Raw genomic sequence first — 27,338 nt, forward strand, 5'->3', positions numbered from 1 at the left:
AAAGCTTTTCATTTTACCGCTATAGCTCCTAATGCGAACTTACTAGCATCACCAGCGTACAATTATGGTAGACTGAATTGTAGTTGACATGTCGTAATGCAAAGCATTCATGCTTTGTAGAGAACGGCTCTGTGAATGACGTAAATGTAAAGCATTCATGCTTTGTAGAGCATGAATGTTCTGTAGCGAGCGGTTTTGTAGAGAATACACGCTTTGGTGTTTATACGTATTTATATTTACACAGTGATCTCGATGCACTGTGCACATACCCAGCGCACATACTCAGTCGCCCGTATGACACACACCGAGTAATTTGCATAATTTGTAACTGAACTGTCACCAACATCGACCCTGCAACACGGCGAGATAGGCTGCCTTATCACCGGGATCAGCCAACCCGAAGCGCGATATACATTGCCCGCCTGTCAACCCGTCAAAACGTGGCTGCGCTCGGAGAAGAATGAGTCAAACTAAAATTGCAGCACGGTAGAACGCTCACGGTGCTGCTAGGTATCGGTTGAATGGTATGTTAGCCCATTCGTTCATCGAGGTTTGCTCACGCGTGCTTCAGCGTGCTCGCAAGTCTCGGCAACACGACGGGTACTCGCCGCGATGGCTGCTCGGCACTGTTGGTCGCCGACGCCACGGTGTCAGTCTTCTTATGACTAGCCCTTGCGTCTATTACGTCCTGTCACTTCTAACGCGGCTGCGGCCTCTGGCTGGTACTCAACTTCTACAGCGAAGCTAATAGAGTAAGTTTCGCAACTGTTTTCATGTAGCGAAGGCAGCCGTTCGAAGTCATGGCTTATATGGGATGCAAACGCCACGAAATGCGTGTCGGAGTCCCTAATTCACTTTAAATGTAAGAATGGTTTATCATAAAAGAAAAGGTATCTTGCGTATATCTCATCAGAACAGATGACAAGTCGTATGTGTGGTATTTGAAAACAATGCCTTCCTTGGAGAGTTACCTCCACCCTTCCGTATAAGGCATGTGTTTCTACTAAAGCAGCAGTGTGGTCTTGTTGGTATTGCGTGACATAGAAGTACTTGTAACGCTAAATGTACCGGCAAGCCGCTGGCAAGCTTCTAGCGAGCGTTATCATCGGCCTCCCCGCTAGGGGACCTACGAAATCAGTTCATCCGGAACTGGTTAAAAACATGTTGCGTGCTTCCGGCGCCTCATGGCCGGTACATTTTTCAGATGCAGGCCTTACTCGCCTGACGGCATGGTACTTTGTGGACATTATCCTGTCTGCAGCAGACAAAGAACATCCAAGAAGGCGAAGCGTTGTCCATTGCAAAGGTCTAAGCAACACTGACAACTTTGCAAGAAAACATGCTTCTACTCTAAGGATTGTGGTGTTGGACACAGCCCCGAGGCGTATTTTGAGGCGAATCGTGCGAAAGCGACGTAGTAATCCTCCACTGCCACTTTTCAATAACTCTGACTTTTTGCATTTGCAAGCCTTTCTTGACAAAAGTTTACTTAGAAAATGCACCTGTAGCATCGCGCATTTGCGACGGAACTGACCTCCTATCAACTTTTAAGTTTCTAGTAGACGTACATGCATATGCTTCTTGTTACTTCGTATCATCAGACATAAGTTATGTATTTACAACCCCCATGTTATATATATCTCGAGTCTGCAAAAAAATTGCTATTCAGATTTAGAATAAAAATTGTCATTTTCTAAACGTGAGTTAGCATTTTTCGCTAGCCTTTAAAGGGTTAAAGACATTGAAGATGAATTCTGTGGTTTTCCATGCAAAACAACGATATGATTATGAGAACCCACGTAGTGGGGGATTCCGGATTAACTTTAACAAGCAGGGGCTTTTTAACGAGGGAATAAACGGCGGATTAAAGAGTACCGTTGAAGTAAAAAAAAATGTTTTACCTTTACGGTAAGCTACCTGCTGTTACAAGAAAACAGAAGAAAGAAGTGCGTGCAATTAGGTATTCCTTTATCGGAGAATGCAGACGAGTCGACTTGAACTATTCTCTCACCGCCATCAGGCTAAACTAAGGCCGTGTGTAAACTATCAGCAGCGCTATCGTTCCGTTTGCGCTTTCGGTTGGAAGCATTGCGTTACTGGCGATTACTAATTCACCCAAAAAGCAGAAACAGTGCTTTTCTGCATTTACTCAGCAAGTCGTCTGCCAACGAGAAAAAGCAAGGCCGCGCTCGATGGCGCAAGGTCAGGTGTTTAAAGCTGACAGCGCCCAGTACCCATGAAGCGGCACTGTAAACGGTCTTTAACCCAACGAAGGCAACAAACAATGACGCTAAGAAACCCTTAGGCCCAATTTACAGGGTTCTGTCTACCACTTAGTATCAACTAGAAGAACATCGCAAGAGTCATGCAGAAATTGTGGCTTCCGCTTCCACCATCGGTAAGCTCCAGTTTCTTCTACTGTTATTTTCTTTTGTTCAAATTACGTCCTTTCAAATAGAGAGACAACTAATCTACCCTATGTTTTGACTGGGTTTATTTTCTGCACGTTTTATTTTGTTTTATGAGCGTGGAGCGTGTATGCCCCCTCCCCCCTACTTCTTGGTCAGTCAGCTAGGACTTCACTGTCTCCACAGATCAATGAACGCCTCTGAAATCTGTTAACTGGCTACTTATCCTGCGTTTCACATAGTATTTGAACATGGAAATTGGAACATGATCCGAGCGCTCCCGTTATGGAATAAATGAGCGCTATATACTTTCCTGAGGAACTTGGTCCGGGCGAGAGTGTCTGTCAGCTTTTGAACAACACATTGTTCTGCAAGCGTTGTACACTCGAGCAAGGCCACGCCAACGTTGCGAGTGGAGACGAGGGCGTTCAGGAATTCCACCGCGTCTTCCGCTCCATTCTCGTCCAGGTTTCGCCAAATGGTGGACGCTTGAGAAGCACGAACGCCCCTCGCGAAGTCTGATCCACGAGGGTGGGTCCAGATCAGTTTCAGGCGAGAGAAGACGTCGGTTTTCCCGATCAGATCGAACAGGCAAAGGACCTCGTCCTGGGGCTGCGTGCCTGTCACGCTGACGACGAGCGCTTCTAGCGTCTTGTTGACCTGCAAGCGCATTCATGCTCGAACTTTTACTATGCGGCACTGTGACCATTAATTGTGCATGCTCGATAAAACAAGTCACACACGGCACGATTAAGCGTCCAAATATTTATATATATACTAATATTCGCACCCAAGAAGAATGCGACACATTTCTTTTACTGTGGCTCGGGATAGCACACCGATCACACAGCCAACTCGGCAAATGATCCGAGTGGTCAGGCAGCTGCAGTCAACGGTAGCCCAGTGTTAAACTGCATGTAAAATCCGGATACATGTGACACGATATTGTGGAGTCCCAAAACGACGAAGGCTTTCTTCGTGTGCCTCGCTTGAGCCGATCAACATTTACCTTCGCCCGCTCACATAAATGGCGGCAAGTCCTGGCACCCCCCGCGCTAATTATTGACGGACAAAGAAAGAATCTTCCTTCAAGGTGTCAATAGCCGCCGCTTTTTGTGCAAGAGGCAATATCTGTCAAGGTCTGGCTCCGCTAATTGTCTAAAAAGCAATCATTAGAATCTGCTAGTTGCTGAAGGTGTAAATATACCCCTTAACTTTTTCGCGCCTTCTATCGGATGTCCTCATCCCTATGCTTGGAGGGTTCCTGGCCTTCATGTGACACCGAGTCGGGAGAACGTGCTGTGCTGTTTATTCATGGAAAAAAATCTGTTCGAACTTCTTGGAAAGATGAAGTCTTTTGCTGATACTAAATGGAGTAGGTCAAATTGTACAACGTGGCATTTGCACATTATATGGTTTTAGCCTGTCTATAGTACATGCATTGCTGCTTCGGAAAGCGTCCTACTACCGAGGACATGAAGGCGGGAGTTGCAACGCTGATGGTGACCACTTGTCACGCTCTGTTCAACCGTGAACCCTATGTCACGGACGATGCCTTTAAGCAGCTCCTATGCGGAACCTTGTCAGACGTTACTATGACAATTTAGCGCACTCTGTTTGAATATAGCAACACAGGATGTCAAGCAGGGCCGTAGCCGCGGCAGCGGGATTGGGCAAACTGGTGTCAGCGCGCGAATTTGATCGAAGTAGACACGCATTGATAACTCGCTGAATACTATTCGAAATTTGGAATGTGTGATTAGGTAAATGCTGAATTACATTTTGCTATTTTGTAAGTAATGCATTTTGATTTCTATATGTACTTCTGGTAATGGCTGCTTATTTTATTAATCTAGCTTAAAGACTCATTGCATCTATTACCTGCCACAAGGAACTTCAAAATAAATTCACGCAGGAACTCCACCGGAGTCGCCTAAGTATGCGTAAACTTTGTGCCACTTGCTCATCACGCAGCGCGGTGTCATTATCGGAATTATGAAACTTGATCAGACCAGCAACAACACTTATCAACCTTTATTGGTTGTTATCAACCTTATCAGACTACATCTGAATCTTATCAACCCTTATCGGTTATTATTGCGCTTATCGGACTTGATCTGACCCTTATCGACGCTTGTCGGTCGTTATTAGCCTGGGAAAGCGGATGTCCAGTAAAACTGTTACACCACTACAACTATTGAGGGCGGTATGCAATGCTTTATTGATTCGGATGCTTGCGTTGAGCTTGTTTTTATTGAAACGTACGCTGTTCTGTGTCTTGTAATGGTGGTTTCAATGAATGTATGCACTGTCCGCATCGCTTTGCTGAGCGCTTGTAGACTCAGTCTTACGGGGGTATGAGCCATTGGATTCGTCTTACGTGACGAACGGACATGTTTCTCGCTGGGTAGGCATTGAAATACTTACGCATTTAAAATTCCGCGTGTTTCATAAAACCTACACGTTCCTCATTTAATATAATTTGGCCGGAGTGAAATTTTGTTGCTGCTGGCCTTTACCAGGCTTCGCCTTGGTACATTATGTACTCGACAAAGCTGGTATGCCGAAGAAATCCTAATCACTACAACTTACCTCTAGGGCCCCTATCATGTTGTATAGAGCACCGACGGAGAAGTCGTTGTCCCCCACGTGGAGCTCCTGCAGCCGCCTATCACAGAGCAGATTCGCTGCAGCGGCCACCGCAAACCCCTCTCCCAGGCAGCATTGCGACAATCTGAGATAAACCAGAACACCTACGCCAGTTTACGGCGACAGGATGCAAATGGTAATGAGAAACATATCTTCCGCGTGCTCCTGTTCATGTTGAACAGGAGCACGGCAGTCCTTTGTGAACAAAGACTAATTTTCGTAGTGCATCTGAGATCGCAAAATAATGCATCCACCACACACTTGCTTTCAATGGCTATTGAAATGAAAGATAGAAATTGACAAGTTCCCGTTGTTTGCCTGCCGTGAGCTTGCACAAAGGAGCTAGTTAGGCACGCACATTGCAATCGCCTTTGGTTTCAATTTTCATTGAAAGCGAGCTTGTGACGACACTTAGTCTTGAACCCGGCTTTTGGATACACTAAAAGATGCTATAGCCCGCAGGTCAAGGCTTGCAACATTGCAAAAATACAAATTAAAAATAAAATAAACTCAACCTAGGAGCCTAAAGTCTGTACATAAATTTAGCCACTTACTCCGCACGTAAATTTAATTCGCCCGCATAGGATACCAAAGTGTAAATGCAACTAGAAAAATTCTGGCATTCAATCAGTAAAGAAAGATGGAAAAGGTACACGCTTATTAAGAGGCTTCATGTTTGTCAACGAACTTCGGAAGTATACTGTACCTGAACGAGGATTCCTTAGATCAAAGATTCTAATTAAGACAGAGCCCTTAGACTCCGGTGCAGCGGCGAGCAAAAAAAAAAAAAGAGAGAGAGAGATAGAGAGAGAAAATATTTATTTGGACCATCCATGTCGTTCATCTTGAGGACAAGTGGGTGGTGTCCTAATTCCAGGACTCCACTGGCCATACATAGCTGCTCGACGTACTTGCTGGACGAGAGCTTCTTGTCCCGCCAGAGTATCGCCGTTCAGCTGTACCTCCCACCGCTCAAATGACGTGCTAGGCGTCTTTAAGTGTTGAGGTTTTTGCCCACGCACCCCCACGAGATGTGAAAGAATGTAGGGCGTGTGTCGCCGCACCAGGGGCCGATGGCGCAATATGTGTGTGGGTATATCTTGCTGTGTCTGCGTAGGTTTGGGAACGTAATAATTTTTTTAATTATGGGGTTTTACGTGCCAAAACCACGATCTGATCATGATGCACGCCGTAGTGGTTGACTCCGGAAATTTGGACCACCGGGGGTTCTTTAACGTGCACCTTAATCTAAGTACACGGGTGTTTTCCCATTTCGCCCCCATGGGGATGTGTTTGTTTGGACAAGTCTGTGAGCTACTGCCTCTTCAGTGCTGAGATTTTTATGAGGGGGAGGATAAATCCTGCGGTTGAGTCGCTGGATCTCGAATCAGTCGCAGTAATTGGATGGCAGGGGCACGAAGGTAAAGGGTGGGGATTGATGAGACGATTGGTTTTGCCCCGCTCGGTTGATTAGCGCTTGAGCTAAGGCCCGTTCGCCCTTTCGTTCCCCTCCAGTCCCGCGTGGCCCGGCGTCCACGTGATTTGATGGGATTATTGCAGCCTCGGGCCTAGAATCTGAGCCGCCAGCAGCGGTGTTTGTCCGTTGGTAAAGTTACGGCAGGCCTGTTGCGAGTCGGTAACGACATGAACTTCCCTGCCCACCCTGTCATGTTGCTTTATTACTAGCGCCACGGCTATGGTCTCAGCCACAGCTGGGGTCTCTGCCCTGACGAAGGCCGCGAGGATCAAGGTAGCCGCCGTAGTCACGTGGTGAACGGGAGAAACCACGGCTGGTAGTCGCCGTGGTCTTTCCCGTTCTCGGCGGCTACCGCGAAGAGGCCCCCTGCAGGGTACGCCGCCACGTCCACGTACGTTACATACGAGTCACCCTTGAATTGTCGGCGCTGCCTGTCGACGCGAGCGTTGCGTCGTCCTTCGTGGAGTTCATGACTCATGTGCTTTGGTATGGGGTTCGCCTTGATCTTGCTTCTGACCTCGGGCGGGAGTGATCGTTGCCCATCGAGGGCACGAAGCTCCGTTGCCGTTCCGGTCCGGTAGAGGATGGCTCTGCCGGCCACCGTGTTCTTTAGTCTGGCTTTTTGCGAAGCCATAACCACGTCCGACAGCTCAGCGAAGGTGTTGTGTATCCCGAGAGCCACTAACTTCTCGTTTGAGGTGGTAACAGGGAGACCCAGGGCTGTTTTGTACGCGCCTCTGATGATGGCATCCACTTGTTCTTGGACCCGTTTGTTTAGCGAGTGGTAGTTATACGGCATGCTATACGTTACTCTGCTGATGACCAGAGCCTGGACGAGGCGGAGCGTGTCCTTTTCTCGCATGCCCTTGCGGATTCTTTTTATTCGTTTGATAATCCGCGAGTTGTGGTTGGTGGCGAACCTTAGGGTTTGGATAGTGTGGGAAGCCTTCAGGTTGCTCTGGATCCAAAAAACCCAGAATCCTGGTATTAGTGCTTTCCGCGATCTTGTGGCCCTCTAGATAGAGTTCGATAGGGCCGGGGGACTTGTAGATTCCTCCTCCGTGCACCCGAATCACCTCGGACTTCTCGGGCGCGCAACGCATCCCGCTCGCTGCCGCAAATCTCTCAACGGCCGTCGCGGCCTCCTGAAGGGTCGCCTCACGTCCCGCGAGGGAGCCCTTGGTGGCCCAGAGCGTGATGTCGTCTGCGTATAGGGCGTAACCTAGGTCCGGGATTTTGCGAGCAAGAGTCCGGAGACTACGGCATCGGCAAAACCTAATGTATGCAGCGCAGACGTGCATCTTGGAGTCATGTCAATGTATTTCATAAGATGCACGGGAGCAGGTAGGCTGTAGCACTTGATTTCGGCCTGAATACTTAGGCTGCGAGGAAAAATAAATCGTGGAACCTGTGGTTCTCATACTTCTGCTCGCGACTGTACAATTACAGTCACAAAAAGGACGGTAGTTTTTCGCGCTATAAAAGAGATCGCACGAGAAACAGTCGTTTGTGACATCCAGAGGGCTATCAAAAGTTCCGGTTTCGCATATAATGTGAAACATTGACGCGATAGTTTGCTCAATACTGCGCACAGTACGTGCTGGGCTGTTTCGTGCTGTATGGGTTAGAATAAGCATTCTGCGTGAAGAGGCCGACAAAGCTTCCACTGCAGTATATCAACACCGCAAATGACTCGAGGGCAGCAGAAGCGTAGAAGGGTTTGAATATTTCTGCTCAATCCTGTGCTCATCTGATCTTTTTTTCAAGCATGCCCAAAAGTTTGAGGCACCGAGAAAATTATTTCTTCATTTATTCTGGTTTCGTTCGCCCTCTTTGTTAAGGCAACTCAGAAACTAGCTCTGATAACCATAAGACTAGAGAAACCCACAGGGATAACAAAGCAATTTTCAATTGGGCTGACAGATACTTCCTAAAGCTAAATGAAATTACAACGCACAAGACAGGAAAAATTGACAGCGCTTTGTCTTAAATTCGTTTAGTTATTGTCTGTATGAAGAGCGACTCGGTTTTCAGCAGTGAAAATCTGAAATACTATCAGCGCAAACTAATGATGATGATTGTTGGAGTTTAGTGGCGCAAGGGCCAGGTATGGCCAAAGAGCGCCATGACAGTATTAGTTCGCGCCAAGACGATGGTAATGGCTTGTTAGTGGTAGATGAATAGGGAATTATATGAACATTAGATGTGGCATGGCTGTAAAGGGGCCTAAAATCAGTCGCTGTAAAGTGCGTAAAATCTATAAGTAATAAGATTATGGCAATGAGTGAATATGTGTACTATGGACATGAAGAATGAATTGCGAAAGAATGATACGAGTTACAAAAAATTAAAGATACAAGTATTGGCCAGAAGCACAAGTGCCTAAACAGAGCCCTTGAAACACAAGGGCCTGGAGGCATGTGCAGTTAAAAAACTATCGCAGCAACATCCTCTAGAGAGAGGATGCACTACGAACTTATTGGGCTAGTAACATGTAGCACAACATCTTTCAAGAAAGCCAGGACTGCGTTGGTGCTAAAAAGTGGTTCTTTACCGAGAAACATAGCGGGATGCAGAGGGACACAATAGCGATATGCGAGAGGAAAATGTTTCTTTCTTTATCTTTCGGCTTCCCGACACTCCAAGAGGACGTGGAGGACGGTGAGCCTGTCGCCACATCTACCACATGTTGGAGGATCATTTACATTCAATAGAAAATTGTGAGTACCATATGTGTGTCCTATTCTGAGACGACAGAATAGGACATCAGTTCGTCGTGTTTTAGTTGTACAGGGCCAAAAACCTAACTGTGGCTTAATCAAGTGGAGCTTATTAGTTGTTTCAGCGTCCCACAGACGCTGCCAGTGGCCTCGCAGTTTCCTTCGCAAAAAAGGCTTCAGATCTGTGGAGGAAATAGCAGCGGCAGGATTAATAGCTTGCGATGTAGTTGATGTGGCCAACTGGTCTGCTAGCACATTGCCCTCGATGCCTCTATGGCCAGGCACCCAGCATATTATTACATGTCTACGAGATTGGTAAATGTTACACAAGAGTGAGTAAAGCTCGATAACAACAGGATTCTTATGCTTTTGTAAAGATGTTAGCGCTTTTACAAGACTCAACGAGTCTGTGAATATTATTGCCTTTTGTAGTTTCAATTTCTCTATATGCTTCACCGCAGACAGTACTGCGTAGGCTTCTGCGGTGAAGATGCTTGTTAGGGGGTTCAATACGTCAGATTTAGAAAAGGAGGGGCCAACAGCGGTGTAAGATACGCCAGCATGGGACTTGGATGCGTCGGTATAGAATTCCGAGCACGAGTACTTCGATTGAAGTTCGCGGAAATGCATTGCAATTTCGAGCTCGGGAGCGTGCTTTGTGACCTCTACAAAGGATAGATCACATTCTATCACCTGCCACTCCCAGGGCGGTGAAAGCTTAGCTGGAGGCATTAGGCGATGTTCTAGAAGTGGGATATCCATCTCTTCGCTAAGTTCTCTTACACGCAATGAGAAAGGCCGCCTCATAGAGGGTCGATTATAGAAAAGCGTTGCACACTTCAAATCATTAAGGGTTGCAGAACAAGGATGTTCACGATCGGAGCGTACTTTGAGAAAATAGGTGAAGCTGATGTATGTTCTCTGGAAATGGAGTGACCACTCATTGGATTCTACGTATAAACTTTCGACGGGGCTTGTTCTGAATGCGCCAGTGGCCAGGCGGATACCTAGATGGTGGACGGGGTCTAGCATTTTTAGCGCGCTCGGGGCGGCAGAGTGATATACTACGGCACCATAGTCCAATCGTGACCGAATGAGGCTCTTGTGAAGGTTCATTAAACACTTCCTGTCGGTGCCCCAGGATGTGTGAGATAAAATTTTCAGTAAGTTCATTGTTTTTAGGCATTTCGCCTTTAGATGTCTTATGTGGTTAATGAAAGTAAGCTTAGAGTCAAGTATGATGCCTAAAAATTTGTGTTCTTTGTTCACAGGTATTTGTTGTCCATACATTTCGATAGTTGGATCTGCAACAAGACCTTTCTTCCTAGTGAAAAGAACACAAGAACTTTTGTGGGGGTTTACTTTGAACCCGTTTTCCTCTGCCCACTCAGACACTTTGTTGAGCCCCTGCTGTACCTGTCTCTCGCACACTGCGAGGTTACAGGACTTGAAGCCTATCTGTACGTCGTTCACGTAGATGGAATAAAAGATAGCCGGTGGTAAAGAAGCACGAAGCGTGTTCATTTTAACGATAAAGAGTGTGCAACTGAGCGCGCCTCCTTGGGGTACACCAGTTTCCTGCACAAAAGGTCGTGATAAAACATTGCCAACTCTAACACGGAAAGTGCGATTCAGCAGATAACTCTCAATCACATTTAACATATTACCATGTATACCAAAGTGGGAGAGGTCTCTGAGTATGCCAAACCGCCATGTGGTGTCGTAGGCCTTTTCTATGTCTAAAAATACAGACAAGGAGAACTGTTTGTGAACAAAATCTTCGCGTATCTGCGCCTCAATACGTATCAAGTGGTCAGTGGTGGATCGACGCTCGCGAAAACCACACTGGTATGGATCAAGCAGTCTGTTTGATTCTAGGAAATGTAATAGGCGACGGTTTATCATTTTTTCGAAGACTTTGCAGAGACAGCTTGTTAGCGCTATGGGCCGATAACTCGATACAGAGAATGGATCCTTCCCCTGCTTCAGGATAGGGATCACTATGGCCTCTTTCCAGGCAGAGGGGATCTCGCCGGAGGTCCATATAGAGTTATACAGACAGACAAGGGTTTTCTTCGTTTCAGAGGGTAGGTTCTTCAACATTTCATATAATATGCGGTCAGAGCCTGGGGCAGATTGGTTGCAACAGGCGAGTGATGCATGAAGCTCTGCTAAAGAGAAAGGTAAATTATATGGCTCGTTCCCGGTGCTCTTTCGGTCTAGTTTTTATTTTTCTATTGCTGCTTTGTATTTTGTGAATTCCGGAGAATAGTGCGATGAACTCGACACATGTTCAAAATGTGCACCCAGGTGGTTCGCTTGGTCTTCCAAGCTGTCGCCCTGTGTATTTACCAAAGGGAGTGAATATGTTTGTCGTCCTCTCACCTTGTTAACCCTGTTCCATACTTTGGCCTCATCTGTATACGAGTGTATACCTGATAAAAACTTCTGCCAACTCTCTCTTCTGGCCTGTCGGCGCGTTCTCCTGCCTTGTGACTTTATCTTCTTAAAGTTGATAAGATTCTCCGCAGTAGGTGAATCACGTAGCAACCCCCACGCTTTGTTCTGTTTCCTACGAGCGTTCCTACATTCGTCGTTCCACCATGGGACACGGCGTTTGCATGCCACACCACTTATTTCGGATATGCATTTAGAAGCGGCATCAATTATGAAGGCAGTGAAATACTCTACAGCAGCATCAATTCCTAACGAAGACATGTCAGCCCAGGAGATATTGCTAGTAAGAGTTCGAAATTCCTCCCAATCTGCTCTATCAACCTTCCATCGAGGGGCTTGTGGTGGAGACTTATTTTCTGTGGTTGTTCTCAGTAATATTTGGAAGTGATCGCTCCCTGTAAGGATTTTTGGTAACTTCCCATTCAAGTTCAGGAAATAGACACGGGGAAGCTATGCTAAGGTCAATAGAAGAAAAGGTTCCGTTTGCAATACAGTAAAATGTAGGTTCCTTCTTATTCAGGAGGCACGCACCAGACGAGAAAAGAAATTCTTCAACAAGACGACCTCGCGCATCGATACGAGAGTCGCCCCACAGACTGCTGTGCGCATTGAAATCGCCAAGAACAAGATAAGGTTCTGGCAATTCGTCTATAAGGGACTGAAATTCATGTTTGTGTATGTGGTAATGTGGGGGAATGTAAAGCGAGCAAATGGTGATGAGTTTGTTCAGAAGAACAAGTCGAACTGCCACTGCTTCGAGGGGCGTTTGTAGCTGCAAATGTTGACATGCTATGCTTTTGTGAATTATAATGGCAACACCGGCTGATGATGCGATAGCATCGTCACGGTCTTTACGAAACGTAACATAGTGTCGGAGAAGGTTTGTATGTGTTGATTTTAAGTGCGTTTCCTGTACACACAGCACTTTTGGATTGTGTTGGTAAAGAAGTTCTTGGATATCGTCGAGGTTCCTAAGAAGGCCTCTGACGTTCCATTGTATAATTTGTGTATCCATAATGAAATTAAATTGGTGCTGTGTGTACTAAAAACGGAAGTATTGCCTTAGATTACAGAGCCCTTTCCAGGCCCTGTAACGCGGGATTTGTCCTTTCTGAAGCGGTCGAGGGAGCCTCGCCGCTCCTTAGGCGCTTGGTGCGCCGTCGGGATGGGGATAGTGTCCATTGCCTCTTGAGAGGCGCCGGACACGCGCTCTTGCGAGCGAGAAGTTTCGCGAGAGAGTCTCGCCGCGAAGGACGAGACATTTTGACCACCAGCCCGGAGGTCGATGGGGCTGCCTTTGGGCCTGAGTTGCGCCGGGTGTTATCACAGCCTGCAATGGCCGGAGAGGGTGAGGCAGCCTTGACTGCACCCACCGTGGGAGCTGCTGGTGGGCCTGCGGGTTCGCTTCGCGTAGCGCAGGCTGCCACCGAGGACTGTTGTGGTGCCGGCAACCCTAGGGTAACCGGGCCTGTTTGCTGGTTAGGTGGAGTAGACTTAGCTACTTCCACCCTGGGGGCAGGAGCCACAAGCGACAGCTCGCTGCGCGCGGGCTGGGCTGGTGGCAGTAGCCGCTGCGACGCTGCCCCTTGACGCGCCGCATCAGCGTAAGTGGTCGTGTGGAATGGTGAGCACCTTTTGCGTGCTTCCCTGAACGATATGTTTTCACGGACTTTCAGTGTTAGAATTTCTTTCTCTTTTTTCCAGCTTGGACAAGACCGGGAGTACGCTGGATGGTCACCTTCGCAATTTACGCAGTGAGGTGTAGCCTCGCAATTGTCTGAGGCATGGCCTTGTACTCCACACTTGGCACAGGTGAGTCGACCACGGCAGCTCTGCGAGCCATGGCCGAATCTTTGGCATTGGTAGCATTGTCTAGGATTTGGGATATATGGTCTTACTGCTATTTTTGTGTAGCCTGTTTCGATGCTTAGTGGCAAGACGCTTAATTAAAAGGTAAGTATCAGGTGTTTCGTGGGAATTTCTTTGTTGTCCCGTCTCATAACGATGCGCTGCACATTCATGACGTGTTGCTCCTTCCAACCTTCCAACAACTCGGTTTCAGATAGGTCGATGAGGTCTGCTTCGGATACTACCCCGCGTACTGTGTTCATGGAGCGGTGCGGTGAAACAGTAACTGGGACATCACCAAAAGTCACAAGCTTGCCGAGTCTGTTGTGTTGTTCCTTATCACGTAGCTCAAGCAGAAGGTCCCCGCTTGGCATTTTGGTGACTTTATAGCCAGGGCCTAGCGTGTTCGTCAAGGTTTTCGCAACTACAAATGGGGATATGGTTCTTGCTAGACTTTCCGTTCTCTCACTATGTACTACTTGATATCGGGGGAAGATGTCTTTAGGCCGGGTGAACAAATTCAGAAACTCATCGGTGCGTCTCCTCTTCTGAGGGAGACGATCAAGAAGTCGAGGAAAAGCGGGCGTTCCCATAACAATTTTGTGTTGTTCGGCAGCAATGGCAGCCACCCACCACGGAGTCCAACAAGGGGACGCTACAGCACTTCACGTGTAAGGCTGCAGGCGCCAGCCGTACATTGCTGCTATAACCTCATATAAAAACCCAAGAGAAGGGCACCTACACAAGGTTAACCCAAGCCGCCTATGAAAAGTGTGGAAGTAACAGAAGAGAAGAGGTGACAGGACGGTGAGGACAGAAAAATAGAGCAGAGAAAGATCGGAGAGGGGGACAGGAAAAGGCGACCACCGATTTCCCCCGGGTGGGTCAGTCCGGGGGTGCCGTCTATGTGAAGCAGAGGCCAAAGAGGTATGTTGCCTCAGCCGGGGGGCCTTAAAGGTCCGAACACCCGGCATCGGCTCAACCCCCAGGATCCCCCTTTCCCCAGACACGGCTAAGCCGCGCACGGCTACACGCGGGAGGGTCCAACCCCCATGTGCTCGGGTACGTGGTGTCGCAACTCACCAAACGCCTGCTCACGCAGACGCCCCTGCGGGGGACGCAAACTGAAGGGGACCAGAAATTGCTTTTTGTTGAAAGATGCATCTATTCCATACTAGGTTTCAAGTGTATGATTTATTACAAAACACTCTGGCACGCTATATTACTGACGAATTGATGTTTTTGTAAGCTGTGTTTGATAATCTTCTTGGTCCTTTAGCGAAACGACTTTTTAGAGATTTATAGAGGTTCTGTGGCTCTAAGTGACAACACATTTATCACCTGGGATTTTTTTTACGTGCACCGGAATTTATCTGCACAAGTGTTTTCGCATTTTCCCTCATATAAATACGGCCGCCGTGATCGTATCGAACTAGTGAAGTCGAGCTTGGCAGTGCAACGCCATAGCCACTAAACGAGGGTGGCGCGTATTCTGTGTATGTGTATCCTCAGCAAATACGCTGGTTCGATACGTCGTACAGTATTCATGTTTGTTAGGCTGCTACCAATAATCATATTGCCGCGACTCTATCTGTGCCCAACCACGCTGACGACGAAGACGATGACCTCGAGCGTGCAAGCGAGGTGCTAGAGAAGAAGTTTGAACTGAAAATTTTGTCCTAATTGTCTCAGTTAAATACCGCTCTTCGCTCTTGTCTCCAGTGAGCCGCGACACTGGTGGAAGTGCTGGGTATCGCATCCTCGCCTAATGATTGGGACGACTCCTGCGAGTAGCCCTGCATCCAGCCCTTCAAGACATCATCCACGCGTCGAGACACCTGTGCACCGCAGAAGCCGCCGCCTGCAAGGTCTCTGCCCGGAATTCGGTCTCTTGCAAGGAAGTTTGTCAGCTACCGCACCAACTCAGGAAATGGCGCTTTTAAGTACAACAGACGTGACTGTTCAAAGCAATCTAGTCCCCACAAGCTTCCGCGGTCACACGTATGAAGACGCCGAAGACTGGCTGGACCAGTACGAACGCGTAGCTAGGCTCAATCAGTGGCGTCCGGACCAGAAGCTTTCCAATGTGTACTTCGCTCTTGAAGGTAGCGCAAGGACGTGGTTTCAAAACCGCGACGCACATTTCACAACGTGGGACGAATTTTGCCGTCGGCTAATAAATAACCTTCGGAAGCACTGATCGCCGAGATAATGCACAATGCCTTCTCGAGTTGCGCCTTCAGAAACCCAACGAAAGTGTTTCTATGTTTGCCGAGGACATGTCTCGTTTGTTTCGCTGCGCGGATCCCAACATGCCTGATTCGAAGAAGCTGAGCCATCTCATGCGCGGCGTCAAAGAACAGCTATTCGCTGGACTCGTGCGCAACCCGCCTACTACAGTGGAAGAATTTATTAAGGAAGCCACAGCAATTGAGCGGACGCTCCAGCAGCGTTGCCGGCAGTACGAACGCCTGACTAACGATGCACCTGCAGGAGCCGCAGTCCTGGCAGTGGCCGACGAGACATCGCTGCGTCAACTGATCAGAGACATTGTGCGCGAGGAGATTTCGAAGCAAACTGCGATACCGAAGGAGTTTACTGTTGCTTCGGTCACTGAAGTTGTCCGCCAAGAAATCCGGCAAGCATCTGGATCTCCTGAGCCACTCCCTGAACCGTGTCCCGAGCCGCGCTTCAAGCCACGCTTCGAGCCACACGCATATAGCTACGCAGACGCTGTCCGTCACCCGCTTTCTACCATGCCAGTACACCAGCGGCCACCTATTGCTGCCTGGATACAGAGAGAGCAATTCAGGCGACCCTAGCTTCGCAGGACCGACGTACGGCGCACTGCTGATCGCCGACCATTGTGTTTTCACTGTGGCGAACCAGGGCACATTTATCGTTTTTGCCCTCATCGCCAGGGTGGCATCTAGGAAATGTCACCTGCTACTCCGCGACAGTTTCTAGAGAGACATCCACGCTTCGACGACAGTATCACAAGGGAACAAGGCAGCTCAGCTAATCTCCGGTCGCGCTCGCCGTCTCCGTTACGCTATTCTTCGCCGAACCGTCGCAGTTTCGCCGACGTGGTAAGAGGCCGCTCTCCAAGCCCACGGCGTGGAAACTGAAATCAGCGACCTCCGGGGGGAAGGTTGCAAGTCGTCGAACCGCCGAAAATCCCCCATTATTACTGAGAAACGAGCAGAGCAATCCGGTTGATGCTACTCTTAACGATTGATGGTCACGACGTGACAGCTTTATAGTTGATACTGGCGCAGACATTTCGATAATGAGTGAGCAATTGGTAGACCGGCTTAAGAAAGTCAAAACGCAATGGACGGGCCCTCATATTCGAAATGCTGGAGGCCAGATAATGACACCTACAGGAAAATGTACTGCACAACTCCAGATAGGAAATACAGCTTTTGTCGCCTCTTTTATGATTTTAAAGGAGTGCTGCAGATCACTCATCCTTGGAATGGACTTCTTGCGGGAGTGCGGCGCCGTGGTTAACATATGGGATGGCGAGATAACCTTATCGAACAGTATAGACACGAGCCACGACGAAGAGCGCCAACGGACATCGTTACGTGTCGCCGACGACGACGTCTGCATACCACCACTATCATGCAGTCTTGTCTCTGTCAGTTGCGGAGAACAGTTTGACAAGGACGGTGTAGTCGAACAATTAACTGCACTTCTGTTCCATCAAGGTGTTGCCATCGCTCGGGGTATCGTCAGCCTAATTGGTGGTCGCACAGAGGTACTACTGACAAATTATACCAATCAACGCCGGCACATCAGTAAAGGCACCGCTGTGGCATACTTTGACGAAATTGACCACGTTCAATACTTTGCTGTAAAAGAGGAATCAACCACCGATAGAATGCCACATGCACCCGTCGGCGACGTTGACCCAGGTTTAGCGCCGCAACAGAAACAAAGTCACAGGGAACTGCTCGACCATTTTAAGGACTGCTTCTCTAAAACGTCCCGAGTGTGTCAAACACCACTGACGAAACACCGCATTATTACGGAGGAAACAGCAATACCCATCCGGCAGCATCCGTATCGCGTTGCTGAGAAAGAGCGTGAAGCAATACAGCAGCAAGTCAAGAAAATGCTAGAAGATGATGTCATCCAACCGTCAAAAAGTCCTTGGGCGTCACCCGTGGTACTCGTTAAGAAGAAGGATGGTAGCCTGCGGTTTTGTATCAATTGTCGCAAGCTCCATTGGATTACGAAAAAAAGATGTGTATCCCTTACCACGCATCGACGATTCCCTCGACAGGCTATTGCATGCACGGCACTTCTCGTCGATGGAGTTACAAAGTGAATACTGGCAAATAGAGGTCGATGAGCGGGATCGCGAAATGACTGCTTTTGTGACGCCTGATGGGCACTATGAATTCAGAGTTCTCCCTTTTGGTTTGTGCTCCACCCCAGCCACGTTTCAAAGGCTAATGGATACCGTTCTCTCAGACCTTAAGTGGAAGGCTTGCTTAGTGTACCTAGACGATGTGATTGTTTATTCTGCCACATTTGATGAACATCTCAGACGGCTACGGTTAGTTCTACAAGCCATACGGTCCACTGGGCTTACTTTAAAACCTGAAAAGTGTCACTTTGGCTATGAAGAACTACAGATTTTGGGGCACGTTGTAAGCCACACAGGTGTCAGACCTGATCCTGAGAAAATCGCAGCTGTCGCAAAGTTTTAAAGGCCTGCGGACAAGAAGGCAGTCAGATGCTACCTGGGCCTATGCGCATATTACCGGCGATTTATTGCGGGTTTTGCACGCATCGCCTCACCACTCACCTGCCCAACCAGAGAAGATGTCGCGTTTGCGTGGGGCGAGGAGCAGGAGGCGGCATTTAATGAGTTGCAGCATCGTCTACAAACTCCACCTGCTCTTGCCCACTTTGACGTGGATGCGCCCACATTGATCCACACCAATGCCAGCAACGTGGGTCTAGGCGCCATCCTTGTTCAGCGGCAAGACGGCGCTGAGCGAGTCCTCGCTTACGCGAGTAGAACACTGTCACGTGCCGGATCGAACTACTCCACCACAGAGAAGGAATGCTTGGCTGTAGTATGGGCAGTTACCAAGTTCCGCCCGTACACATACGGTCGCCCATTTCAAGTCATAAGTGACCACCACTCTCTCTGTTGGTTGACCAACATGAAAGATCCATCTGCACGTTTGGCACGCTGGAGCCTACGGCTTCAAGAGTACGACATGACAGTGGTCTATAAATCGGGAAGGCAGCACTTAGATGCTGACTGCCTTTCCAGATCGCCGATCGAGTCGTCAGGCGGAGATGACGAATCCACAGGCTTTTTAGGAGTTCTTGAGGCGGCCTCCATCTCTCAACAACAACAAGAGGACCAGGAGCTCGCTTCTCTAATTTATTTATTAGAAGGCGGCACCACAAACAAGCCTGGATTGTTCTCAAGGGACCTGTCGTCATTCTGCATACGCAACGGTGTTCTTTTAGAAAGAACTTCTCTTCAACGGGCATGAGATCCCTACTAGTCGTCCCTAAAACTCTCCGCAATGAAATATTGCAGGCCTGTCACGATGAAGCTACCTCAGGCCACCTACGGTACACAAGAACATTAGCGCGGATTAAAGAGAAGTACTACTGGCCACGACTCGCAGCACAGGTGAAGCACTACGTTCGAACGTGCCTTGACTGCCAACGACGAAAAGCGCCACCTGCGAAACCTGCCGGTCTATTTCATCCTGTTCCAGTGCCGGAAACGCCGTTTGCACAAATTGGAATGGACTTTTTGGGCCCATTCCCAATATCTGCCGCCGGAAATAAGTGGATCATAGTTGCGGCAGACTACCTCACACGATATGCAGAAGCCAAGGCACCTCCGCGCAGCACAGCAGCCGAGGCCGCACAGTTCTTATTTGAAAACGTCGTCCTGAGGCACGGTGCTCCAGCGGTCATCGTAACCGACAGGGGAACCACGTTCACGGCTGAACTTTTGCGAACTGTACTAACGCTCAGTGGCACGGCGCACAGAAGGACGACAGCCTATCACCCGCAAAGCAATGTACTTACGGAGCGCCTCAACAAGACTCTCGCAGACATGCTGTGCATGTATGTCGATGTGGACCACAAGAACTGGGACCAAATATTACCCTACGTGACGTTTGCTTACCATACGGCTCGACAAGAAACAACAAGAATGACACCATTCAGTCTCCTCCACGGTAGAGAAGTGACTACAATGCTGGATGCTATGCTGCCTCATGATTCCAGCGATTCCGAGACTGACGCCGCAGATTTTACAGCGCGCGCCGAAGAAGCAACACAGCTCGCGCGCGTTCGCATAACTAGCCAGCAAGACCGAGATGCCCGACGTTACAATCAACACCATCGATACGTCGTCTACCATCCCGGCCAACAAGTCTGGGTTTGGACTCCAGTACGCCGCCGAGGCCTCGCGGAGAAACTTCTACGGCGATACTTCGGACCATACAAGGTTCTACGACGTCTTAGCGACGTCAGCTATGAAGTTGTTCCTGACAGTCCATCCTGCTCAAGGCGCCGTATGAACCTGCCTGAGACTGTGCACGTGGTGCGCATGAAACCTTATTTTTCTGAATCACATGGGTACTCTTTGGTTTGTTGATCACGGGGTGCTACCCGCCGAGCATGGGGACGATGCTCCTTATGGAGGGGGCAAATGCCGCGATGCTATCTGTGCCCAACCACGCTGACGACGAAGACGATGACCTTGAGCGTGAAAGCGAGGTGCTAGAGAAGAATCAGTTTGAACTGAGCGCTTTGTCCTAATTGTTTCAATTAAATACCGCTCTTCGCTCTTGTCTCCAGTGAGGCGTGACAATATTGAATTTATATAGAAACTGAAGGCGAAGTTTCGTGTCCCAGTCGGCGTCGCCATGAGGTTCCGTATAAAATAAGGTCACACCCCGCGCGCCATTTGCTGTGGGTGCGATGTAAAGCGTGCGAGGGTGAGCAGGCACCGATGTTGGCACGATGCGCGCTGTTATCATGCGTGCCCAAGGCAGATAGAGAAGTTTTCAAGAAGAGAAAAACGTCGCAGTTTCGCCCGAAATGCGAAGCATCGATTGCGATAGCAAATTAGTGGACAGCTATACCAAGTAAGGATAGTAATTTTATCGGTCGTATAAACGTGTAAACATAGGCATACTAACTAAATTAACAAGCATGGTGTCACGCGCGCACAAGCAAACATGAACGCATTTCACTCGATGACCGCGGGAACTCGCTGTCAAAACGCTGGAGTGAGTAATCGCGGTAGCAGCAGCGAGAAAATTGACCTTCGCGCTTCCGCTCGCACCAACGCGAACTAAGCCGCCAAAACACGGCGAATGGCTCTTAAGAAACAGCGGGCCAAGCGGGAGCGCGTGGCGTATAACACGCTCCCTACCCTTCCCCCGGAGCCTACCGGCACGGGCAGGCGTACGCGGCCGCACGTGCCGCTCGGGCACGCTTCCTTCCCGCTCCCCTCCCTCGCGTGCGCGAGATTGAGCCGCGATCGTTGGCTCACCCTCGCACGCTTTCATTCGCACATACAGCACCCCCGCCCGCCGCCTAGTCGGCGCCCGAATAGAAGTCACCGCCTAGTCGGCGCCGACATCCGCCTGGGCGAGAGCATCACGACGACGGCAGAAATCCGCCTGGAGTATCCATACAATTGCTATCGCAATAAAAATATTAAATGTATTCAAAAAGGCTAGAACGAGAAGCATGTATAGCATACCTGAGTAACTAGACGTCTATTTGTCACAACTCCATTTCAAAAGGGCTGCCAATAAATCATCATCACCCATTGTTGGAGGTATCATGGTCAAGCGGACGCTAAGGCGAGAGGGCGGGGGGGGGGGGGCGGCACGTGAGCGCGCGTCTCTTCTACCCAGGCTAGCCGCGCACCGTTTCTTTGTCGTAATCTGCGACAGGTGCAAAGGAGAAAACGGTGGCTGCTAGCTTCACGTGCACTGTCTTCATGCTCGCCTAGTGTTCATCATCATCAGCCTATATTTATGTCCACTGCATGACGAAGGCCTCTCCCTGCGACCTCCAATTACCCCTGTCTTGCGGTAGGTGATTCCAACTTGCCCCTGCAAATTTGCTAACTTTTCAGCCCACCTAGTTTTCTGTCGTCCTCGACTGCGCTTCCCTCCTCTTGGTATCCCTCCCGTAACCCTAATGGTCCACCCGTTATCCATCCTACACATTACATGGCCTGCCCAGCTCCATTTTTCTCTTAATGCCAATTAGGATATCGTCTATCCTCGCTTGCTCTCTGATGCACACTGCTCTCTTCTCTTCCCGTCTCTTAACGTTAGGTCTAACATTTTTCGTTCTATCGTTCTTTGTGTGGTCCGGCCTTAACTTGTTCTCGAGCTTCTTTGTTAACCTCCAAGTTTCTGCCCTGTGTTAGTACCGGTAGAATGCAATGATTGTACACTTTTATTTTCAACGACAGTGGTAAGCTCTCAGTCAGGATTTGGTAGTACCTGCCGTATGAACTCCAACCCAATTTTATTCTTCTGCAAATTTCCTTCTCATGATCTGGGTCGCCTGTGAGAAATTGGCATAGTTAAACGTACTCCTTTAAAGACTCTTTTAAAGGAGTCTTTAAAGACTCCTTTAAAGATGACTGGCGATCCTGAATTCTTGTTCCCTTGCCAGACTAACATTATCTTTGTCTTCTGCATACTAATCATAGTGTTATAGGTCGCGTAATCTTAAGTGTCAGACGCGCCACTCACTCCCGGATGTCGGCGCTGCTCATCACGGTAACGTCGTGACATCGGCAATGCGATGTTATCGAGTGAGCTTGTTGTAACTATGCTTGACCTGTGCGCACATGTCACCATGCTTGTTAGTTTAATCAGTAGGCGTAGGTTTAGGCTAATTTGAGCAGCCGATCGAACTGCAAGCCTTACATCGTGTAACCTAATACTTTCCCATCTACACGAGTGCTTCGCTTTTTTGCTGAAACAGAAACTTTGTTTTAAAGGGTCCCTGAAACAGTCCGGACAAATTTTTTAGACGCGTTGGTTACAGCCACAGTGAAACATTCGCATCAAAATTTGTTTGAAGCGTCTCACATTAAGAAAGCTACGGACGATTACAAGTTACCTTCCTCCATAGCCATGCTTTTTCTCCTCAAATTGTTCGCCGAGCGATCAGGACTAAGCTCCGCCTTCGCTGGCACTGCGTCATGATGTGACATCGTGCGGTCTACTTCCCGTTGTCTTGGAGCCAGCACGCGAAGCCTCTCTAACCTCTCCGCCAGCCGCCTGGCAGTCGATTCCAAGCGAGAGCTTCGAAATAGCGTGCGTTGCGAGCATTCTGTCCCAGCGCCGAGAGTGTCTAGTATACCGGTAACTGCAGTCGAGCTGGGCATTTTGTCGGATGGGTGGAGGTGTAAACTAAAGCTCCTTCATACTACTATTGCTGTGATGAAGGAGCTTCAGTGCAGACGTACGTGAGCGACCTTATCGGTCTGCATGGTTCAGCCACCTGGTTGCGCAGAACCTAAACAGCCAAAGAAATAGCTAATATTGCTATAACCAAGTGAAAAACATTTTAAGTGTTTGCACTTGGTTTAAAACAACGATTAAAAACAACGTGTTCACAATTACGCTCCTGCCAAAAATTTATAACAGCAGCAAAGTTGAATGCGTTTCATTACTGCTATATTAGTTATTTGTTTGGTCGATATCTGTGCCACCAGGTGGCTGCACCGTCCAGGCTGTTCATCACATAGTGCCGTTCACGTTTGCGCCTCTGCTCATATCATAAAACACCCAGGCGCAGTCATCTTGCGTTTACTAGAATACCGTAGACACTATTGTGGTATGTAGTAATCCTTCAGTGTGAAGTGACGGCCCCAAACGCGTAGATGCTGTGGCCGATGGGATACCAACAACCAGCGCTGCAGCCACTTCGCTCGCATGTTTGCCTTGCAGAGCGACATGATGTCGCAGCTTGACATGTCGCCGATCGCTACGTTTGCAGCCCACAACGCAAGGGCGAACCACGGTGCTCGCGAAATGACAGATCGGAACCAACACAGACCGCACCGCTAGCGTCAACACGGAGCACGTTGTAACACAAACAGACGACACTTGCTGTGTGCCGGAAGTGCTTTCAAGAGCGTAGTGATACATTGTCCTTGGGAATTCTCTTTCTGTTACTTTTTATAGGAACAAATACTAACATTTCAACTATTACGAGCAACCTTCGTTCACCATAATTTCGGAAAAATTATGGCTGACGCACCCTGGACAGCCAATCGGATAGCTCGCCCTACTGACGTCATATGTTCAAATCGCGTGACTTTGTCAGGGGCGGCTGAAAACTCGGCGATTGACGTGCTGCGATAAGTAGCGATGCGCCCTTTTACAACCTCATATTAAATGACACGCTTTACGCGGAACACTGAGATGCGTCAATTAATGATCAGATAGACCTACCCTAACGACTCAGTACGTTTGTACAAAATCGTTAAAATCGTTTCAGGCTCCCTTTAATGACGGGCCTCCGCTATAGCTTCTGCCATTGGCCAAACAGTTGTTGCGCAAAATTATAGTATATGCCAACTCCGCAAGAACGCACTTTTAAAATGCCGTGTTCTATGCGTTCTTACTCCATTTATTCTGCAGGAATATTCGCGAAAGGGTAGCATCACTGGATCACATATAATCTTCATCACTATGAGCCAATTTTGATTTATTCCACTGCAGAATGAAGGCCCCTCCAAGCGATCTATAATTACCCCCATCTTGCGCTAGGTGATTCCAAAATATGCCTGAAAATTTTCAATTTCATTTTACCACCTAGTTCTCTGGCGTCCTCGACTGCCCTTGGAACCCATTCTGTAACACTTACACACCACCGCTTATACGTATACACGCCTACGTATAACATCGCCTGCGCAGCTCCAGGTTTGCCTGTTAGTGTCAACTAGAATATAGACCACTGCCCATTTGCTCTATAATCTACATATTAACGTAACTCCTAGATTTTTTTTCATTCCATTGTTGACTTGCGTGATCCCCAAGCTTCTCAAGCTTCTTTAAGCTCCCGCTTTCTGCCATATATGCTAGTATTAGCAGAATGCCATGATTGTGCACGTTTCTTTTCAGGATAGCGGTAAGCTGCCTGTAATGAGATGGCAATGGCTGCCGAACGCGCTCCTAATCGGTTTAATTTTTCCGTGAATTTTACCATTATCATGTTTCCCAGTGATGAAATGGCCTAGATAAACGTATTGTTAACATAATACAGAGGCTGACTGCAATGAATAATTTTTTTCCTGCCACTGCCAGGCCATTGAAACATTACTTTGTCTTCTGCATAATATTCCTCAACCCTACTCTTAAACTTACTCGACTAAGGTCCTCAACCATTTGTTGGAATTCATACCTGGCATTGCTAAACTGGACAATGTCATCTGCAAACCGGAGGTTACAGAGGTATTCGCTGTTGATTCCGACTCCTAATGCATTCCATATAAATGACCTAAAAACTTCTACTAATGACGAAGTGAATAGAATATCACTTGTGGAAAATTGGGGTAGCTGTGCTGTCTTTACATATATTGACTAAGATATTTATGTATACGTCCCGTACTCCTTGATTACGCACTGCCTCCATGACTACTGGTATCGCTACCAAATAAATTGCATTTTCGTGGTCTAGAAGCCATATAGAGAGGTTGCTTGTACTTGGATTTGTTAATTACCTGATTGATGACAAGTATTAACCATTGCAGAAAGCCGCATCCTGAAGACTTTTTTCTCTCGGTTGATGGAAGTAATGTGCTGCCCGGATTCTGAATAAAGATACCTTGGTGAATATTTCGCGAAGCAATCCATATAGGCGTGCAATTATTGAATTATTTACCTTCTTCATTTTCATGGATTAGTAGATTAGTGGCACTCTTCCTACGCTCTCATGCACATCAAGTCGTGAAGCACTGCGTGTAAAGGGGCGTAATATTTTCGATTGTAATATCTCTTCCCTCTGATTAATTCGACTGCTAATCCATCTTCCCGTATACCACTTTCCCCCGGAAGATGTCTTGCAAAGTCCTTCGAAACTTATCGTTTTCTACCGATGGCGGTTCTGTATGCTATTCATCAGAACTTCCAATGAAGGTTGCGTGACTGCTATGGTACCGTATAGGTCAATACTGAAGTCCTCTGCTGCCTTTTCGATATGGCCTAAATTGCTGATGACATTACCCTGACTACATTTAGCTGCATACACATTGCGCTTTCCTTCTTGAGGAGGGTCACCTACTTACCTCCAATGAGGTTTGCATACGCTTGGTCAAGACGCGAGTCGCAACTCTTGCAGCTGGTAAAGGTGAGGTTCTCGAGGCGGCTCGTTGGCGGAAGTGGCGCCACCTCTGTCACGCCCTCACCGTCACGAGTGGGAAACGGCGGGTGCAGTGTCAGAGCGGAGGCCATAGCTTCGATGTCTTCAGCGCGGAAAGAGCATGCGTTCACCGAAAGCGTCGTCAAAGTTTGGCTTTGAACCACCGCGGACAGCAAAGCAGATGGAGTCCAGGCCAAGAAGCCCGTCACCTGCAAAAGGGCATGGAAGGGCGTGCGATCAGCTCTTCTGCGCACAGGTGGCGGTCACACAACTGCCGAAAAAACTAATAAAGCTGTTTAAGTGGATATGCACTCGAAACGCAATGCAAACATCGAAAAAAATGCATCCATGGAACATTCGACGCCTTCACAAAATCATTCATGCATCCATAAGTAAATCCAGAATGCGTACAATCACACATCAAACAATCAGCCCATCCTTCCATGATCAATGAGTCCATCAAAGCATCCATGAATGCATGCATCCATCCATAAAGCAGAGCCCCACTTGTATACATTAACAAGCAGTAGGTGGCGCTGCTATAGTCATCAGAAGTGTACAAATATGTGATAGTTAAATCCAATTCGACTACAAAAACTGCAGACGAAAAGACGAAACAGAGGGGGAGACCCAGATGCTCACTATGAACAAGGGTTGATTCAAGAAACGCAGGTACAGCAGGCAGGAAAACATCGCGTGAATGGGCAACATTCTAATGGAACGCATCGTGAAATCAAGTCGATACAAAAGAAATGGTATGAGAAAAGCTGTCATCAACCTCATTATCCTGGAGATCAGTCTGCGCAGGGAAGCTCACTGGCACGTACCACAGCTTAGAAGTAAAAAACCTGCGGATTACGCACATATAAGCTAATGAGTGATACGCGAAGCTTTCTTTCATGTTTACTGAAGTGTTTGTTTATCCTCTGTTGATGGATCATACTGTTATGAAGAATTGCCCGAGCTTCAGATGGAAAACGAAACAGGCATTTAGAACTCACTGTAAAGCAACTATAATCTCTGTTGAAGAGCGCCCGAAAGAAAATAATGTACTAGAAGGGTAACTAAGATCACCTTGAAACAATTTTATAAATTTTGATTCGCTGAGCAATCATCCGTGATGAGAAAGCCCCTTGAGAGGAAGATGCCAGAGGAAAACAACGAGAATGTTTCCTATTTATGTAAACGTTAATTATAGTTTGTTTTTCTTTTACATGTGCAAGCTGGTAACAGCGTAAAAAATTTAGAAGAACTCTTGCACGATTGCTATTCAAGTACGCTAATAGCCTAAATGCGTCATGCATATAGCGTATACTGCTGCCGGCATACTTTCGCAGCTTGTCCCTGAACATATTGCGCCATATTGTGACGCCGTTGCTA

The 27,338-nt window shown here is 48.0% G+C and overlaps 1 protein-coding gene across 1 annotated transcript in view; it reads right to left on the reverse strand.

Moving 5' to 3' along the window:
- Window positions 1-2,627: 2,627 nt before the first annotated feature.
- Window positions 2,628-27,338, reverse strand: part of LOC119431675 (uncharacterized) — a 49,416-nt gene continuing 24,705 nt past the window's right edge. Inside the window, exons 7-9 of the mRNA XM_049657749.1 lie at window positions 25,885-26,167; window positions 5,001-5,161; window positions 2,628-3,068 (exon numbers count right to left, since the gene is read on the reverse strand). Of these exons, the coding sequence (XP_049513706.1) occupies window positions 2,643-3,068; window positions 5,001-5,161; window positions 25,885-26,167 (870 nt within the window). The 3' untranslated portion in view covers window positions 2,628-2,642. The remainder of the gene's footprint in view (window positions 3,069-5,000; window positions 5,162-25,884; window positions 26,168-27,338) is intronic.

This window comes from Dermacentor silvarum, chromosome 10 (assembly GCF_013339745.2).
Source record: "Dermacentor silvarum isolate Dsil-2018 chromosome 10, BIME_Dsil_1.4, whole genome shotgun sequence".
In the NCBI taxonomy this organism is placed as follows: domain Eukaryota; kingdom Metazoa; phylum Arthropoda; class Arachnida; order Ixodida; family Ixodidae; genus Dermacentor; species Dermacentor silvarum.